The 20311-nt window shown below is 40.5% G+C and overlaps 1 protein-coding gene across 1 annotated transcript in view; it reads left to right on the top strand.

The window, feature by feature from the left end:
* Positions 1-3923: 3923 nt before the first annotated feature.
* LOC116821970 (calsyntenin-1-like) overlaps positions 3924-20311 on the top strand; it is a 128272-nt gene continuing 111884 nt past the window's right edge. Inside the window, 2 exon segments of the mRNA XM_075060399.1 lie at positions 3924-4581; positions 6472-6562. Coding sequence (XP_074916500.1) covers positions 4486-4581; positions 6472-6562 — 187 coding nt within the window. The 5' untranslated portion in view covers positions 3924-4485.

Below are 20311 nucleotides of genomic sequence, written 5' to 3'. Positions count from 1 at the left end.
TTTTACAGCATTAGCTGTCTTGAAAAATGTATTTTTTTTCTCAGTGTTGTCATGACCTAATAGATCTCACTGCTAAGGACTCTTTTTTTGATACTCGGCTTAAATTTTCCTTTGCTCAGTTTCATCCCATGACTCTTCAGTATGCCCTCATGGCTCACCTTAAACAATTCCTCTCTTGGCTTAGATAAAATGGATATTGTGTTCTGGCGCCATTCTCCCACATGCTTGGTTGTTGCTAAATCAGGCTTTGTTTAGTTTTTCCCTTTTATCACTTTTGATGCTTTTTAAATTCTAGATTTTTTTTTTTACCTTTTTGAGGAAAGTTAAGTGACATGCTTTGCTGTGTAAATAGTCTCTCAAGGGCAGAACAAATCTAGAGATAACACTGTTAAATTGTTTACCTTTGATTCAGTTCTGACTTTTGGGAGTCTTAAAAGTTGGGGTGTGATTGTTTATAATTACTCCAGCACAATCACTTGTGAGTGGGAAAACTCATTTATGAAATTGAGTTGGAAGTCAGTTTCTCTGCTGCAAACATATAGAATGTTTGAATTCGAAATTCAGAAGTTTGAAATGGTGTATTCCCAATAATTGGCTTGGTTTTTGGCCTTGATCTTAGTATATTTTTCTCCCCATTCCCCTCAACCTTCTTCCTGTTTCTCTTCAGTCATCTCCTTCCTTTTCATCCTATTCTATTTTTTCTCCCTGTTTTGTTTACTTTGTTCTCTCTCTGGTTGGGGTAAAGTGAAGAGGAGTTGTCATCCTTCCATGTTTAAAGATAAACTGTTGAAGTGTGTGGGGGGGGATTTCTCTAGGTGGGAGAGTGGGGCAGAAGTGGCATCTCCCTGGATGTTTGTCTATGGTGCCACCTACTGATAGACGATTGGTATAATTTTATCCAAATTTAATGTGCTTTAGTGTTAGCATTTCTTGGCATTTTTAGGCTTTTGTGGGGAGATTAAACTCCCTTTAATTTTTGGAGGATTTCTTGCTTTCTCCCACATTGAAATATCTGATTCACCCATTCATGGGTTCAGATTATGAAGGGACACTTGACACCCTGGGTAGATGAAACCTCTTTCTGTATTGAGCTGCTACAAGCTTGCTCTGTCATTGTCTTCCAGGTTATTGGTGTATGAAGTGAATGAAATTGGCCCCATGTTGCTCCTTTGAAGGTCTTGCTTAGTTTTCCCTTTTCAAACTCCTGACCCACGTTAGGGCTTTGTCTCTGGATTCTGAACCAGTCAGTCTATTGATGCTTATTCCTGTACTGGCTGCACTGGTAGATGGATCTGTTTGATAGCCCTTTAAAGTAACGTGGCATCCATAAAGCCAAGCACGGTATTCTGAAATCTAACCTGCTGAGAATCTGTGTGGTTCAAATGTCAAAGTGCATAGTGAAGCCTTTTACAAAAAGAGTCCAAAATCTATAATCAGGTGAAGAGAGAAGAAATGTGGGTATGTGAAATGTTTCCAGAATGTTTTTTTTTTAAAAAGTGAATTAATATAAAGGTACAGCAGTTAATGATGGCATATGGTTCTGGATCTCAGCCTAACCAGTTAAGATGTCATCCATGGATTTCCAAAGCTATCCCACATCCATACTTTTTAAGATCAATGATGTGAAGATCAAACTTGTTTTAAAATCATGTTAGTTTGTAGGCTAAAGTATTGTGATCTCCCCTATGATTATTTCAGGTGGGCTTCCCAGTCCCCAAATTACTGCAGGTCGGTCGGTCGGTCTGTCTGTCTGTCTTTCTTGTAACTGAATCCTAATGGATTGAATTCAGTAGTTAGGCAGAAGGTATGTTGATTCTTAATTTGTGCCATTGCTCAGCTGCGCTGCTGTTTAGCTCCTCCAGCCTTATAGTATGATTGACTTGTGCAAATTGGAAAAGCTTAGACAGCAAAAATGAGTGTCAGCTGGCTCGCCCACACAGCAGTGCAATGTTCTTGCTATTCTCCAACTTCAACTCTCTGCAAAACCCTTCCTTTTAATAGAGCTTTTCAACACAAAATGAAGGAAACAGGAATGGGGCAAAAAAATTTCAAGGTGGGGTTCTTAGAGTTCCAGAAGCATGAAGAGCAGAAGACTGTGTGAAGCCCATTATGGATCATGCAGTACAGATCTTACCTGTGCAGTGCTTTGATGCACACTGCCGATAACAGTCCATCCAGATCAAGCATCTTGGTGGGATAAAATGGGAGAAACTTGTGCTGCTGCTGTCTGCTTCTTTGCAGGCTAGATAGGATTGAATCTCCTTGGCTGCCAGTCCAGCACCTTTCACTAGTGTTAAATTCACCTCTTTGCACAGTTATGCTGTGGAGAGTCATTCAGAATCACTTCCACACTTTTTTCACAGTGTCATATGGATCAGTTAATTATTATAAATGCTTTAATTAGATTGTTGCCTGTCTCATCACATGCTTATTTATTCTCCATTGTTCACTTTCTTTTCACAGTTCAGAACAGTGGAATGTGTGGTATTTCAGTATAAAGTTACTGCCATTTTTAATGGGAAAAACTATTTCACCTTTTTAAGAGAAGAAATTATCATTTTTGATTGTGCTTGTTTTTCTGCCCTCTCCCAAATCATCTGTTGACTCAATTATAAATGAAGTCAACATTGCATATTTACCAGTGGCTGGTTTTCAAACATAGCCATCTACATCAAAATCAGCACAATGCAGAACCTCTCGCTGGGAACTTTTTCAAGTAGTGTTAGTGAAATTATAGTTAAATCTCAGGCCTGCATTTTACCAGCACTTCAACAGTACTGAAATAAAGTGGGTAGCAAAGTTTCTCTGTTACAGCTACTGTTTAAGTTTGAATAATTACTAAGTCATCCAGGAATGCCAATATGTAACCTGAACTCTTTCCACATCCTAATTACTTTTTCTCTTTGAAAGTTATAATCAAGGAGAAAAGGAGAAGTCTGACTTGCTTTAGAAAAAATAAAATAAAAAAGCTTGTCTGAACCTGGTGCTCCAACGTCTTTAGCAATAGTTCCTTGATGAGTCTGAGGTGTTCCCTGGATTACTGAAACCTGCCAGGAATCACAAGGCTGACAACTCAGCACAGGGCTGACTTTAGAGAGTGAAAACTAACTGCAGAAGATAGTTCTGGGGGACCAGTCTGCTAGATATGCAGTGTGGAGCAATACCAGGCTTACATCTCCATGAAGGAATTCCCTGGTAGGGATTAAGTTTCTGTGATGCACAGGTCTGGAGCCAGTGCACAGTAGCTGTTAGTTTGCTAGTCTGTTTCATGAGTGAATATTGTGTGAAGGATCTTAATTTTCAGAACAAGTTGTAGTTAAGAATTTATTGAACCTTGGCTCTGAACGAACTGGTATGTAGTGTATGTATTCATAGTAATTGTGGATTATAATTGAAAACATTTACCCTGTGGGTTGGTAAAAGTGCCAGATTATGGGATTTAAGCAATTTCCACCTACTCCTGCAACAAAATGGAGTGCTACTGTGGGCATACACAGTGGATGTAAATCTCCAACTGCTATTTCCATAAAATGCTTCCTTCTGACAGAAAACATAAACAATTAAGTAATATTGGGAAGGAAACTTTAAGGTATTTCTCTCCACTTCCTACAAAAAAGCAACACATCAATTTTAGAAATTTATAAAGAAGGATTATGTATGGATTTTTTCAGATTATAAGAACAGAAATAGGGAAAACGACTTGGATAATAAATTTCACCTGACCTATGTTTGAATGTAGAGCTAAATAAACTTGAATAACGTACGCACTGCATCCTATCTCCACCTTTAGTCATGGTTATTACAAAAAAGCCTATAGGCAAGTGAAGTTAAATCAGTTGGTATTAATAGAGATGATTCTTTCAATTTTCTTGAGTCCTATCCTCTCCCCTTAGCACCTGTCATAACTTTAAATCTAAGTGAAGTGATAGTGATATGATCAGCAATGTGGTGTTGTGTTTGAGTTTCATACTTAAGGCTCAGTCCTGTGACCTGCTGAGCAGTGCCAACTTTTTGAAGAAAATGATATGGAGATGCTCAAAATCTTTCAGGATTGAGCTGTCTGTCATGACGTCAGTAGATGAGGCTTTTTCTGTCATGGTCTCTGTCCCCGTCATACATGGTGTGAGGGAATACATGGCTACTCTGTGCCCTTCTCCAGCCACGTTCAATGGAGCAAGTATTATGGAGGTGCCAGCTCTGCTCAGCCAGTTCCTGCTGCCAGACTTGTGATGGGTTTATTTTTCAAATCCACTGTCTGGTTTGCTTTTTACAGTGGAGTGACTCGGGTCTCTTCCCGACTGTGAGAAGTTAGGTTACCAAGGCATCCTAGCCTTATTGTCAAACCAACTCATGAAGTATTTTGGCCTATGGTGAAAAATAGGTGTTTTGGAAATAGAACTCTGCAGTTATGCATATCAAACCATAACTTCACTTGATTCTGTTTTTTTTATATCTGCAGGAGTCCCAGGAACTGGGAGGAGGGGAATGAACCGTGAGGGCGTCCCTGGGAAGAGTCCGGAGGAGATGTACATCCAGCAGAAAGTGAGAGTTCTGCTCATGCTTAGGAAGATGGGATCAAATGTAAGTTTAATGGAGTCCTGAAAAAATATCAGAACTTAACCACCTCCTTCTTCCACCCTGTCATGGAATTTGTGGCCAACTGGGAAGTTCCCATTCCCTGTCCCAAGGGTTAAACTCCGTTAAATTCTTTTAAGATGGATGGAGGGGCCCGTTGTTCTGCAATTCCATCTTGCAGGACACATTTTGTTCATGTCTATACTACAAGGACTACAGCAGTGTAGCTATGGCATTGTAACTATGCCAGCATAACCCCATAGTGGAGAGAGAGTTTTACAGCAGCAGAAGGGTTTTTTCCATCACTGTAGGAAAAATGCCTCTCTGAGCAATGGTTGCTAGGTCAACAGAAGCATTCTTCCATCAGTGGGGCTGCATCTGCACAGGGCATTAGGTCAGCATATCTAGGGTGCTCAAGGTATGAGTTTTTCACGCCCCAAGCATCATAGCTATGTCGATTTAAATTTGAGCGGGCCATAGTGACTTTCAGTGCATGAGAGAGAGTCTCCGTGATGCTTTAGCCCTAACCAGAGGGGTGTTCATTTTAGTGCGTACTAGCATTTTGTTCACTAACTGGCCTGTGTGGATCCTGTTGGTGTGCGCAAAAAGTTCCCTAGTGCACGTTAATGTAGTACTGTTGGAAGTGGAACTACGTTAATGCACACTGGGGAACTTGTAGTGCACAGCAGCAGGGCAGGGTCCATACAGGCCAATTAGTCTGCATTAGCATATCACAGACTAAAATTTACACCCCTTGAGTGGGGAATAAAGCAACATGTAGACAAGCCCTAACTTACTGTTATTTCTGAAATAATGTTCGTTGGCATGGCCAGGGGGTGGTCTGGTTTTTTTTTTACTAAATTGTTTTGGCCACTGTTAATTTATCCAGAGATGATGCTTAGGCCATAAATAAATTGTGAAGTGTGCAGTGGTTGAAATCGGGCCTGAACTTTTGCTGGCTTTTTTTGGTCTATACCAAGTTTTCTAAATACTGTAATAAACTAGAAAATTAAAGGAAGTATTGATTGATGGTAGCTCTGAGTCCAGTCTGCAGGTGGATGGATTCGTGCATTGGCCACTGTTACTCTGTGGCATTATCTGAGCTGGAATTGGATGAGATTCTAGGGGTACTGCTAACTGACCCAAGATCTAAGTGCATGTAGAGATCACTGATTCTGGCACTAGAATAGCAGGGCTGCAGTGAATATAGACATGGCTCATACACCCAAGTTTGTATAAATGAGTTTATAGTTTTCATACTTTTTCAGGGAATTCATATAGTCTTCGTAAAATTAAAAATTGTAGAGGAAAGTGGGTCTGCTTTAAAAAAAAAAAAAAAAGTTAAATCTTAAAATTTGAGTTTTTTTAAATCTGGATTGTGAGATTCTGTATTGATTGAGTCCCACTGATTTCTGTGTACAATTCACTCAGTTAACAAATAAAAAGAAGTCTCTTCTAAGTGCAGCCCTGTAAATTTTTGCCTTGGGCTCTAACATTCAAGCTAAGTTCTTTCGCTCTTAATGTCATCAGCAGTAATAGGCTACTCATACTAGAGGTCAGAAAATGCCTTCAGGTATACTGTACAACTAACCTCAATTAGGTTTGCACAGTGAGGATGTAAATCTGAAGACATTGAGGAATGGAAAAGTCACTTAATCCATCCTTGTGATAGCCCACTTTTCAAGTGAGTATTGGTTGTGGGATTGGTACTCTCTGCTTTTGAAGTATAAGACTCTGAAACATCAGAATATGGTAGCAAGGGAAGAGTTGGGTCCAACTGGAGTTAGATGTTTTAAATTAATTAAATTTAAATTGTACATGGACTGATATGGGGAAGGCAGTGGTATTTGTCAATAGTCTGTTTCCTGCTATTCATCTTTTTTTGCACATTTCCAGTTGACTGCCAGTGAAGAGGAATTCTTGCGGACATATGCAGGTGTAGTGAATAGTCAACTTAGCCAGCTCCCTCAGCACTCTATTGATCAGGGTGAGTACCAACAAAGGGGAAGATTTGCCAGTGCTTTCAATTTGTACAGCAGTTTTTCCTGTTTGTATAGGGCTTTCACACAGCAACAGTGGAAAGAAAAACATTTCTTAAAAAAATGACTGTAAGTCCTCCCTCACTCTGCCCAAATTGGCAAAACTACTTCATAGAGGGGACGTATAGTACCTGAAACTAGTTTTAACTCATTTCAGCTGATGCTGTTTCTGAGGCATTTTGGTCTGATGCATATTTTTGGACGATGTACATGTTGAACAAAAAGGAAACCTTAATTCGGATACAATGATTGACCATCAGAAAAAACATGCATCTGTCTCCCCAGGTCTCTCTATCAATGGCTAGATAAGTGATATGACTTGGTCTCAAATAAGGGAGATGTCACTTGAATTGATAAGAACTGCAGAAGTGGTTTGCAGCCCACAGAAACCTGGCCATTGTCATAATTTGGTACATCTTCATTCTCTGAAGAGGCAAAAGCTGAATGATCTTTGCTGTCATGGAAAGAACTGTCACATTGAGCTTGACGTTCATGACACTGGTCATGATCTGCATATCCTAGTGGATTCGTTTGCCCTGTGCCTGCCAGGCTTCTAATGTCTACTTAATCTTTGAGCATAATCTTGGTAAGCATTGACTTAGGTACTTGTATTTGGGTAATTACATTCCACCTATATAAATCCTTGCAGTCTGAGAAATACGCAGTTCATTTTCTGATCTAAACTGTGGAGGAGTGTTACCATGCACTGTTAAACGGGTGGCTGCATGTCAGTGATCAGTGAAGTGAATCCTGGATGTATTTGGGATCTTTTAGGGTGAGCAGTTTTATAATAAATAGTATTGTTCATTGCAGTGTTGTCGTAGCCTTGTTGATCCCGGGATATGAGAGGGATAAGGTGACACTCATCGGAGAGCTCTATAGACCTCAAAAGCTTGTCTCTTTCACCAACAGAAGTTGGTTCAATAAAACATATTACCTCACCCACCTTGTTTCTGTCAATATTATTTATGACTACTTCGAACACTGAAGGCCAAATTCTCCGAATTCACTGTAGGCCATGACCACCCAATATCTTCTTTTCATTCATATGACTGTATTTGTTTTTCTTCTTTTGGGGCCATGATTGAATTCCAGACATGTGTGGGGCACCTAGCGTCTTTGAATCTGCATTTACCATATATGCTGTGGCTCATCTGCCTGCGCTAGCTGTGGTCTGAATTTTGTCACTCTCTCTCTAGCTGGGAATGATCTGTGGACTATGTTATGTGTTAAAGTGCACAAACTGCAGTCCTCCTTTCTGGAAAGATAGAAAGGAGATATACTACCAGAATGTGAGCTCAACACTTCTTTGTTCATCCGCATCCCTAAGGAAGTGCTAGCACATCGTGAATTGCCTTCTCTCGCTGACCATTTTACCTTTCTCAAAGTTGTGGGCAGACTTCTCTGGTGGTGGTAATCTTGCAGAAAGATTTTCCCTTTAAACTGACAGGGTCAAGTAGTGTATGCCCAGATTGGTAGTGCTTCTCTTCTCCTGCCTACTCCAGAAAAAAGGGGTGAAGGATGTTCACAGAACAATAATGAATGAAAATACTTCATGACTTTTTAATTAAAAACTTCTTTAGCGGGGAATTTAAACGTTTTCCTGTAGTGATGCAAACTCAAACACAGCAGCATGGCACTTGTGCAAGAGTATCAGCAGGAAACTGATTAAACAAAGTCAAACAATAAGTGTATAAAAAGTAAGTTAGAGTCTATAATGTTCAGTTTTGAGTAAACTAAGGTATCTAGAAAAACAGGTAAATTGGGATGTGGGCCTTCTTTTAGTTTTGTCTGATACCTAACAGAGCAGTCTTAGATTACAGTAGCGCATATAAATATAAAAACAGATATAGGAAATACTTTAGAAGGGGGTACTGGGAAGATGAATCATTTAATGTTGAGGTTTATTCTTAAATGGAACAGTGCTTTTATGTAATTTTGTAGTTAGAGGACCGTGGGATTCAGTAGTTTTCTCTGTTCTCCAAACTGTTTGGCTGTTGTATAGGTGAAAATAAAATGGAAAAGTAGAAATAGATTTCTAACCCACACAGTGCAGTCCTCTCGCTTATGAAGTTTTAATTAATGTACCTGCAAGCAGATGTTTGATCACACTGAAGTGAGGGCTTACACAGAATATATTGGGGTCGTTTAGCATCCACTCTGTCCTTCTCATTTACCCGAATATGTGAGGGGAGTGAAATGTTAGGAGTCCAGTATAAGACTGTAAAAGCAGCAAAGAATCCTGTGGCACTTTATAGACTAACAGACATTTTGGAGCATGAGCTTTCGTGGGTGAATACCCACTTTGTCGAATGCATGTATAAGACTGTTCAGGTAACTCAGAGCGAGAAGAGTGAGGTTGAGTGCTGACTAGTATGAGAAATCTTCTTATCTGATTGGGTTCCATATTGTATTTCTGTAGTTCTGTGTGGCAAAACCTTCTTAAAAGAGCTGGGATACCGTATTGCACAGGCTCTTTTATGCAATAGACAAATATGGCTATTAGTTTTGAGGGCCCAGACAGGTGAAATGGTCCCCATGCTTCATGTTGGAGCTGTTTTAATGTATATAGCACATTATGATTCAATAAGTTTCTAGATTACATTACACTATTTCCCTGTTTCCATAAAGAACTGTGAAACATGATGATGATGGAGAGGGACAGTTGCAGTAAAACTTCCATATTCATTTTGATAGATGCTAAACTATTCCTTGTATTGTTCTCATTTGGTGATGCACTGTGTGTAATCTTATTTGGATGGTCAGATTGCCTTAATTTTTTGTTTACTCACTGGGTATGGGGCTGGCTCTTGGTCTCTTGAATCTTTATCAGAGTTTTGGTGGAAGGGAAATTGTCTGGCACTGGTGTGGTTGTCTGATCCCAGATCATGAATCTGCTCTATACCTCACTCCTTCTCCAGCACTCCTTTGGAAGAGTTCCGCACTGGCTCAACTAAGTTCATATTATGAGACCTGGGTTTGATGGGGAAGTTGTTGATGAGCCTTGTTACAGAAAGCCCAGATTTAAATATAGAATCAAACAGACATTTAATATAATTAAGTCATTTAGAAAACAATTCCAGACACAACCTGCGTAAACTTGCTCTTCAGTTTTAAATCTGCATGTTCAGTCTTTAACCAAAAAAAAAAAAAAGGCCAGGAATTACTTCATTGCATTAAACCTGTGTCCCATGTTGGAACAGATAACTACTGACTTATTCGCAGCTAACCTCCTTTATGCTTCTTGCTGAGTCCAGGGAATCTCTGGCCATAGCCCTTCTCTCCTGGAAGTAAATTCCTCCCCACTGGTAATCACTATGATCAAATGAGAGCCAGTTCTATCTTTTGAAGACCAAATCCTCGTGACCAGTTTTCCCCTTCAACTTTTGGAAACCTGACCACAGCCAGAGAAATCAACCTTTTGAAAGGAGAAAACAAAATAAAGGGAGAGATAATGGTTCACTAGCCAGAGAGTGAGATGGCAAATTTGAACATAAGGTTAAGTAAAAGTGAGTAGTATGGAGAATAGGAGTTAAGTAAATCAGGAGTCCTAACCAACTCTCATTTTCTTTGAGGAACAAAGAGGGAGCTCTAATCTGTCATATTGGTATGAGTGTTGTAAAATTTATTGGTCTAGACTTTGACCATCCCAGGATTAATTTCTTCAGTTAAACTATTGCACTTAACTATGTTACCATAACGTTGGCCTTTATTTCTTCTGTGCTATCGTTTTAAGGGTACATGTCAGTTGTGATGGATATGCCAGAAGTCACATCAGACATCTTTATCTCATGTTGTCATGTTTAGTGTTGCTGGAAAAATGAAGAGTTCACTATGGCTTCAAAAATAAATTGATAGAAATCCCAGTGATACTAATGGCTTACTTTAAATCTAACATCTTAAGGGAGGCTCCCTCTCCACTAGATGGCAGTATCTCTTGCTGAAAACTTCTATTTTAGACACACAGTGAGGTACTTAAATTGTAATTTATTCTTCAAAACTTCTTAAAGGAATTTCTTTCTTCAGTTCTCCTCCTCCTCCTCTTCTCTTTCATGGGATCTTCCTTGTCATGTGCTTTGTGAAGGCTGAAAAAACACAAGCAAAAAGTTTTTATTTAGGAAAGGCTATGTACATTTTTGGTCCCACCTACAAAGATTTGGCAGCCAAGTGGAAGTCCTGATTTCTTCTTCCAGCAATGGGACAGAAGAAAGGTACCTCTCAACTTGAATTGTCCTATACCATCTGTACCATCTCCTTCTACCAGCAGACAGACCAGAAGGGCTTGGAATTCATGGCCCAACTTCTCCCCAGCATACGGAGCAATGTGTTAAAGCCAACAGGAGTCTCATCATTCTAGATGATGCAGTAGAACCAGAGAGGCAGACCTTTAGTGTTATACAAAACTATTTGCATCTCTATCTTAAGCATGCTGTAGAATAATTATGTACCATACTTGGCAAGTTCAGCTCTCACAAATTCCAAAAGGTGTGTTGTTCTTAGAGGTTTGCGACAAATTCCTGGTTCTTCCTCCCTTCTGCCTATTTCCCTTGGAGATATGACTTTTCAAATGTTGTACAGACATTAACTAAATCTCTTCATGCTTGTGAAGCAGGGCGGAAAGGATCCCCATTTTAGCTGTCATGTAGTAGAGGCAGAGAGGTAGGTAATTTTCCCAAGGTCATCAGAGGATATGGAGATTAGCAGTTTTTAGGTCGTGAATGATACTTCATTTAAAAAAAGACAAGACAAGAATTTAATATCTGTCCTAATATCTAATTTGTGTACACTATAAACCAGTAACACAAAATGGAATAAACTGTTAAATGGTACTTGTATTCTGCCTTTCATGTGACTATCTTAAAACATTTTGTCCTCTCAAATCAAGAAGTGCTAAGAGGACTGTGGTCAACCATTCTTGTAACAAGCATGGTTCTGTTATGTACTCAAGACTTGTTTAATTGGAAGGGGCATTGATACATATATCAACCCCATGTGTACTTTGCTGCCAGCTCTGCATGCAGAACCAATACAGATACATAAGTTAACCGCATTCTGTTCCATCACCACAAATTACCAACTGAAGTCCGTTTCTTTCCAGATCTTAGTGGTGGGAATATCAAACAGAAAGAAAAGATCATGATACATATTAAGCTGGCAGTTAAAATCTTCTTGCTTGAGCTTGTAAACTAAGCGCACACAGCATTAGACATTCAGGGAGAATAAATATGGGATCCTAAAGCTTAATTTTGTTCGTCCTTAGACTTGTAACTATGATACCAATAAAAGATTTAGATCAACTTCCCACGCAATTCTAATGACAGTGGCGGTATCTATTTTCTCACCCAACTACAATCCTGGAGCCTTAAATTTTCACCTGTCAGGTGAGTATTTTTTACAAGCAAGTAGAGATTATGCAATGGAATTCACTCTGCAGAGCAAGAAAATCTCTTTCCAACAAATGGAATTATAAAGATCCAGAAATGTAATATGGTGAAAGAGTGAGAGAACTTCATGGCCAAACTCTTTATGAAAGGGGTCCAGCGTCTGCTTGAGGATGGCTGCTCAGTCCAGGATGCAAGACTATCAAGCATGCCCAAGAGGAGAGCTCTCCCCATCCAAGGAAGACAAAAGAACCTTGTGTGGGATCTGTGCTAAGAAGAATGGGAAGAACTGGCTTCAGGTGATACCTTGTAAATTAGATTACTTCAGAAAACTCAGAAGGATGCTGAAGGAGTGGAAAGTCCAAGTGATCTTCTTAGAAATCCTTCCTATCCCAAGAGTGAAGACAGAAGATTCTGGACGTGAACCTTTGGCTGTGTAAGTGGTATAAAGGTAGACGGTGTTAGTTTTGTGGAACATTAGTTGTCCTATGAGGACAGAGGGCTGTACAGTTTGGATGCTCTTCATCTCAGTAGAAGGGGGAACCAGTTTGCTGGGGCAACAGGATGGGTAGACTAATTAGGAAGCATTAAAACAAAAGGGATGGATGAAAAGAACAAATGAGCACTCATTTAGCACAAAATCAAGATGTCAAGAACAAAATTAAGGCACCAAGGGACATGAAAAGAAGAAATTATTTAATTGCCTATAAACCAATGCCAGAAGTCTGGGTAATAAACAAAAGGAACTGGAATTTCTCACTGAGCATAAATTTGATATAATTGATACTACTGTAACCAGGTAGGAAAAGTTGCATGATAGAAATGTTTAAGTCACTGGTTCTGAACTCTTTAGGCAGGATCCAGTGGGCAAAAAGGGGAATGGAAGAGGCATTCTGTCAAGTGTCTACCCATTTTTGATTCGCTGACAACCTGAAAACAAATGATCTTGAATGCTTATGGATCAGTGTTCTAATAGATAAAGCACGAAAAGTTGCAGATTTTTAACAGTGAGGGTAATTAATCATTGGAACAGTTTACCAAGAGTCATGAAGGATTATCACAATGGTCCCTTCTGGTCTTAAAATGTATGGGTCTTGACACAGCAGTGAGTTGGGAATCTGTATCAGTTGTGAAATAACTGTTCATAGACAGTTTTGGAGATGCTTTATTTCCAGTTAATTGTAAATGAAGATTTCTAGATGGCAGAGGTACTTAATTAGGGTTTCCTTTAGCTGTGCTAGATAAAGACCGCAAAGGAGATGTCCACAATCATGTAAGTAGGTCATACAGTCTCAGTCATATTGCAGTTTGTGTTGGTCTGTGTTTGGGGCAGTCTGTACCTGTGAAATGCTCTCCTAGGACAGCTAGCTGGGTTGCCATATATTCACCTTGGTAGCTTTCGTGATAAGGACCTGTCAGCCCATTTGAGTGAGGCTATTTTTGTGTCATCTGAGAATCACTCTATAACCAGGGTATCTAGTCTTGTGTGATGTCTACTTGCAGCAGCAAGACGGTGCTTCAGAGGTAGTAAGCCCTGCTGAATACAAAATTGTTCTAGTCATAAACCTCCAATGAGCTACTATTAATAAAACCTGAAGTTTAAATTACAACCTTGATAGTCGGCAAAAGGCTTTAGGGAATTACAGGATCTGTCAGAAATAGACACTAATAATCTCTAACTGTAATCAAGAAACACCTTAAAATTCCCATAATATATGTATTTAAAAGATAGCCCCAAAGGAATAGACTCAGAATTTTTTCTGCAGTTTGCTCTTATATTCCAAGGGGGAAAAACAGATCAAAATCTGGTGCTCTTATATCACTCACTCTGCTTTCCAAAAACTATCAAATAATAAAACTTACAAACTCCTGTTCTAGGCTTAGTCATGTACCTCATTTTACATTTGTGATTGCTGCTCCCCTGAGATGCCTCTCAGGGGATGTGCTATAAGGGTGAATTTGACAGGAAATTGTGCAAACTTCAAGTGTAGTTTGATTCTGTGTTGTATTTCTCTGTGCAAGTCAGGCAATGAACTTGTTCCAACAATCTGTGATATACCACCTTTGTGACTCTAGCAAATGTCAAACCAAATAGCATGCAGCTGATAATACTGACTTGATTTTTCATAATTTTACTGTAGTAAATGTTATGAACAAATAAAATGTACCTGGATATAGCAAACAGTTTTATAAAAGTAGCTGTGGATCTGATGAATTCTAGCAATCAGATTTGAGTTCCTCATTTCAGTTCTTGTGCTAGAGTGAGAGTAGTCTAGGGCTGGCTCACTACTCTGTGCACTTTGACAAGCACCCCCACATGGCCAAAATTGGGAGATAATTGATTAGAACTGGATGATTAACCAGTTAACAAGGGGATTCATCTTGTCAGCTAGGGACAGTTAAAAGGGAGATGGGGAGAGGCGGAGGCTGGAAGGAAGGGCAAAGAAGCCCAGGATTTCAGAAGTGAGACTTCTCTTCCCACCCTCTCATCTGGTGACTAGGGGGTATGCTGAAACTTGGTGGTGATGGGACATGAAGGTGCATAAGACGTAAATAAAGGACACCATGGTGAACTGACATAAAAGTGTGGGACCACTTGCAAAGAGAACTTAGGGTGAAGGAGCAAGCCCTGAGAGAGTCTCCTACAAGACAGGGGTCACAGAGGAGGCTACTTCCTGCAAACTCCTCATCAAAATCTTGACTGTAATTGCAGCACATCTCTCCAGGTGCTGCTTCTTTAACATAGACCAGTGGCTATTGCTGGTTAGAGTACAGGACTGAGAGTCCACATGCATCTGGGTTCTAGCCTCAGCTCTACCACTGATTGCTCTGACCTTTGGGCAAGTTCCTTAAAATCACTCTGCCTCAGTCTGCCTAGCTGTAAAATATGATAATTCTTCCTTATTTCACAGGCGTGTTGTGAGGTATAACTGTTTGTTTGTGAAGTATTTTTGAAAGGTGCTAGAGGATGGTGAAATATTAGTGGAAGGGATAGAACTATGGGATGAGATGTCTCTTATCAGGAAAAACAAGTATAACTGTATGAAAGCACCAGAGTTCTCTAGTCCCTGACTAGGTGAAAGAGACTAAACTTTTTTGAGCTTCATGTCTCCCCCTCCCCATCCCTCACTATTTACACTAATGAGAAAAAAAGACATCAGTATTTTACAATTATGGTACTAATGCAGCTGTAACAGTGTTGTAACCATATCACATTGGCACCATTAGTGTAGAGTTTTTATAAGTGTAAATTATTCCTCTTTTCACCACTCCAAAACATTTTGTAATTAAGACTCAAGGTTTTTCTTCATGGGCTCAGAAGTCCTGAAAGATCTAAGGAACTAAGTAATTTCCATCCATAAAAACATGCTAAGGGGGGGATGTTGGTCTCCCTTTTCTCAGTTATCTATTTTGATCTATTCCACACTAGTCCTTTTCCCCCCACTGCAGCAAATGCTAAAGCGATTCAGACTGTAAGCTTCTTGTGTTTGAATTTGTGAATTGATAGCTTTCCACCAAATCTCCATCACTTTTCAAATGTATCTTACAGTGAAGTGTTCAGCTAAACATATCCTTGTAAAAAAATACAGTATTTCCCTTTTCTTAGCAAATTTTATTTTTAAATTGTGCTTAACTACTGCTATGTGGTTGAACTGGAAAACAGAAGCTGTATAGCTAGTAAGTAGAGTACCTGGATTTCACTTCTAAGGCCCTGGGGACTACACCACTGTTGTTCCTATAGCAACAGGAATGCCATGCTCGTTCTTAAAGCAGGTCCCTTGGGGAGGACAGAGCTGAGCTGCAAACGCACACTGGCTGGGTTAGGGACACTATCTGGGTGTTAGAGTATTAAAAATATACCCACAGTGTAAATTAAGAAGAAGAGATTATTGCCATGAGATTTGGGGTAGTTGCTGAGGAAGGGTGGAGTTGTTGGCTAGAGCATCTCTTCTACTGAGTGTTTTTCTCTTTCTATACACACACAGCTTGTCTGAGTCTATTCCTTCTATAAAGATGTGTACTACAATTTTGGGGTGCCAAACTTGGGATTTAGGGAAAGGGTTAAACATTGAAAGGTCTTTGGGAGTAGGTGGCGGAGACAGGAGAAGAGGATGTGTAAACGGTTTCAGCCAAGGAGAGAGACTAATTTTTCCAGTTCTGCATCCTTCAAGTAAGCTGCTTGAGATATTTAACCCTTTAATCCCTAAAAGGGCCTTAGATGGCTTAGTTTCCTTGTGGCTGCAAAGCATTCAGGGCAAAGGGGATAGATTTGTTACTGAAAAGATACTTGAAATAGCTCATTAGATGTTGTAAAGTGTTAAATACACTTTTGTATCACTTTTTAAAATGTAAGTTTAGTATTTCTGACTCAACTGAATGTCTGAACATGTTATTGAGAGGGCTGAACCACATTACACAACACATCATACAGAAAATATGACTGACATGCTGAAGAGGTCTGTGCCAGCAGCTTAATCGTATATTCATGATTTATAGGGCTGGAGGAATATCATATTGAGTGGACCTTCTAGTAGAGCTTGCTTTCTAATGTAGACACAGCTTGTGTCTCAGTAGAATGATTCACCATGCATCACTTATGAGTCACATAGGAAAGGTGAACAACTCAGGTAAACCTTGCTAAGGTGGAGTTTCCTGTGCTGAAGGACAGCTCACTTAACAATGTTCTTTGTTAGTCTTTTTGCTATCACTTCTTTGAAGCTGATTTCCAGTGATCAGCAGATGCACTTGCTGGAGAGTGCTGAGCTCAGTGGCTGCCTGCAGCCTTCCTTACTGTTCAGTTCCATTCACTAGTTGCTTGACCGTCAAGTAATTTTATATGTGTCATAGGGCATGTTTTGCCTGCTTTTTAAAGGGCCAGATGGCAAGACTGCATGAATAAATTCATATAATCAAAGCAGAGATGTTTCCATATTGAGCTGAGCAAGGTGAGGTTCCAGAGTGCTGGGAAAAGATGCTGTCACAGATGACTGACCTACAAGGTGCCAGATTTCCTCCTCTCCTTTGCCACCTAAATTAAATTTTGTTTCTTTAAGAAATTACTCCTCCTTCCCACCGGCTACTAATCTTCCAAAGTAAGTGCTGCAATGGTGTTAAATCCAAGTACTATCACTGAGTGAGAACCTGCAAACTGTGCAAGGTGCTGGAGATGGTACCCAACCACATATGTGTACAGGATATTTTGCCATTCTGGTTCCATCCATCCTCTCTCCCTGCCACTTCTATTCTTATGTGTCAGCAGTCTGAGTGAAAATGACAAGCTCCTGTCTCTTTACTGATGTGGCTGGGAAAGCAGAGGCTGCTGTAATAGGCATGTATCTGCAATTGCAACAACTCCTGCCGGCCAGCAGGGGTATATTTCTTTAGGTTCAATTTTGAAACTGGGATTTCAACACTATTGCAGCAATCTATTTGGACAGTTAATACAGGGGAGATTTATCACTAGTGCATCTTAACATAGAATATATGCTATGTAGGGGTAGTGTTTAAATATTAGGTCTATCAACCAATGTGTATAAGAAAATATTTTAAAAATAAAGTAATGGGGTACATACACCTACCTGGGCCCTGAAAAACTTTTGTTGATAAAGGTTCTCAATGTCCAGTCTTGTTTGATGGGGGTGGTTTTGGGAGTGGGAGGGTGGGACATGGAACAGGGCTCTGGAGCTTATATTCCTACCCTCAAATACAGATTCATATTATGAGTTTGTATTTGAAGGCAGGAACAAGTGCCCAAGGACTCTGAAGGGTCTTGAAGAGAGGGGCTGGGTTGCATGAGCAGGAACTGGAAAGTCAAGTATGAGTATGTACCTTTTCATTGTTTGATATACCTTAATTACTGGAAGTGTAAATGCCTAATGAAGGATGTGCTCCAATGTAAATATGGTTCAGGACCCTATTGTCTGGATCACAGGCTTTTGGCAAAGGTCCATCTTAACTTTGAAAACTCTGCTGGTTTTTTTTCATGTCAAAGAAAACATATATTGTGAGAGCCAAGTTAGTTTGGGGCTGAGGTTCTGTTCACTAAGACCTCTAAGCCTTGTTGTCATCTTACCAGATGGAAGCCCAGGCTCCATTCTCCAGAGATACTTGTCGTGGTATGTGAATACAGGCTGCTTAGCAAACTTGTTGTGTTATGGGTTTTATTTAGTTCTGGGTATCTGGGATCACTGGAGTCAACTTCAACACTGCTGTCCCTTCTAAGAATACAGGTATGGTATGAACTTTCCCTGGGCAAGTGTGCCCAAACTTTCTGCTGTAATACCTTCATACAGTTTAATGCTCCATAAGCAGGTTGTGAAGGGTGAAAGATCTCATGACAGAGTCCACTCCAGTTCTATTGCATATATGCTAGCTGTCCCTGTTTAGGAAGGATGTGTTCAAGTGTTGGTCCCAATGTGTACTTCACACATGGATTTGCATGTTGCCATTAGAGTCTGGAGATTATTAACATGTAGAGTCCTTTGGCCCACACAAGTGCAGTTGCTCTCCTCATGCTCCAGACAGAGGGTATAAGAGGTTGTGCAGGCCAATACCTTTCCAGTTCCTTTTTACCACTGCAAGGCCTGAGTTGGAATCCTATGTCCAGATTTCTGCAGCTTATTCCTTCTAGCCTGTAAATAGATATTGTAAATAGTTTTTGTTAGCAGAGTTATTTTTTATAGTATAGTTAGTATACCTTGTTCCCCTCTTCTCTTCCTGCCTTCCCCCTACCACCACCTTATGGGGAGCCCCTCCTCACAGTCTGGGACTATGACCAGAGTCGCACGGTTCAGGAGTTGTCTCTTGCCCTTGCTCCTTCTGAGTGACACCACCAGTGCTGCCTCTGTGAGGGTGAGATGCATATCTTTGCAAAGTGCAGTATCTGCTGCTCATCTCCGCTGCGAACATGTGAAGGCTGCGAGCATATGTTGAGGAAACAGATCTAGTACTTGACACTTCAGTACTGCCTTCTATCCAAGAAACTCAAAGTGCTGGCACACACTCACCTCCCCCAGGAAGTAGGTCTCCGTTTCAGAGGAGTAAACAGGGCATAGGGGGTTGAAGTGAATTTCCATAAGGGACCACGGCAGTCTGGCACAACTGGGACCTAGAAGTCAGAACTCTTCAGTCCTAGATTAACTACCAGACTCAGTCTAAGGGCAAACCTAAATGATTTAGAAAACATGCATAGAGATGCAGTTTTACATAGTTTTTTCCTTCTTTCATTGTTGTTGCCTTTCTGTCCCTCTAGCTCCACAACTGTGAGCTGATTCTGGGGGGATCACCACCTTTTAACAGGCTTCACGCAGCATGGGTATCTTGTTTACTTCTGAGCATAATTTGGGTCTGGTTCTGTCAGGTCTCTGATAAGGTCTTGCTGATGAACAAGGTCTGCCCCTTGCACCTCGGTGCCTTACCATGCTTTTATTATCGTTTGCGGTGTTGTAGCTGTGTTGGTCCCAGGATATTAGACAGGCAAGTTGTGTGGCAATACCTGTTATTGGACCAACTTTTGCTGTGGAAAGAGACAAGCTCTTGAGCTTACAGTTACACAGAGCTCGTCTTCAGGTCTAGACTAGAAGAGCTGTGTAAGCTCAAAAGCTTCTCTTTCCACAACAGAAGCTAGTCCAGTAAAAGATATTACCTAGTTCGCCTTGTCTCCCTGTTTTGACAGCTCATGCAGGGCCTCAGGCCCATATTCCGCCATAAACTCCATTAAACTCAATGGCAGAATACCAAGACAGAGTTGAATGAAACTGAAACGAGAACTTTGTGGGATTGAACAGTATTTTGCCATTTATAGTTATTTAAAACATCGATCTCAAAGTGCTTAGAAATGCTCATTAAGCCTCAACTCTCCCCCCCCATGAGTTCTTCCCATATTACAGATTGAGAAACTGAGGCAGAGAGGTTAAGGCCATTCAGCAGTTTTTGGAATGGAAACCTAGGCTTTGGAGAGTCCTCTGAGTCCATTTGAATCATTATTGAAGTCAAGGAACTATAAAGCTCCTTATGATGTTAAACCAGCATATGAAGTGCAGCAGCCAGAGGAATTGACTAGGCCTGACGCTGTCTAGAAACTTGAACCCATTGTGAGAAACAATCAGTTTCAAAATAAGGTGGAATAGTTACGGGGTTTAAATTCAGCCGGAGACGTCCAGAGCGGAGCTCCGGTAAATATTTTCAAACCTGCAGTACCCCTGGCACACCCCGCCAGGCTGAAGCCCCAAGCCTCGACACTCTCTGTTCCCTACAGGGCTGAAGCCCTGAGATCCCCGTCCCTGCAGCTGAAGCCTGGAGCCCCTAATGGGGGTG

Source organism: Chelonoidis abingdonii, chromosome 23 (genome assembly GCF_003597395.2).
Source record: "Chelonoidis abingdonii isolate Lonesome George chromosome 23, CheloAbing_2.0, whole genome shotgun sequence".
Lineage (NCBI taxonomy): Eukaryota > Metazoa > Chordata > Testudines > Testudinidae > Chelonoidis > Chelonoidis abingdonii.
The sequence above is the reverse complement of the archived record's forward strand: the minus strand, read 5'-3'. Positions and strand labels throughout refer to the sequence as shown.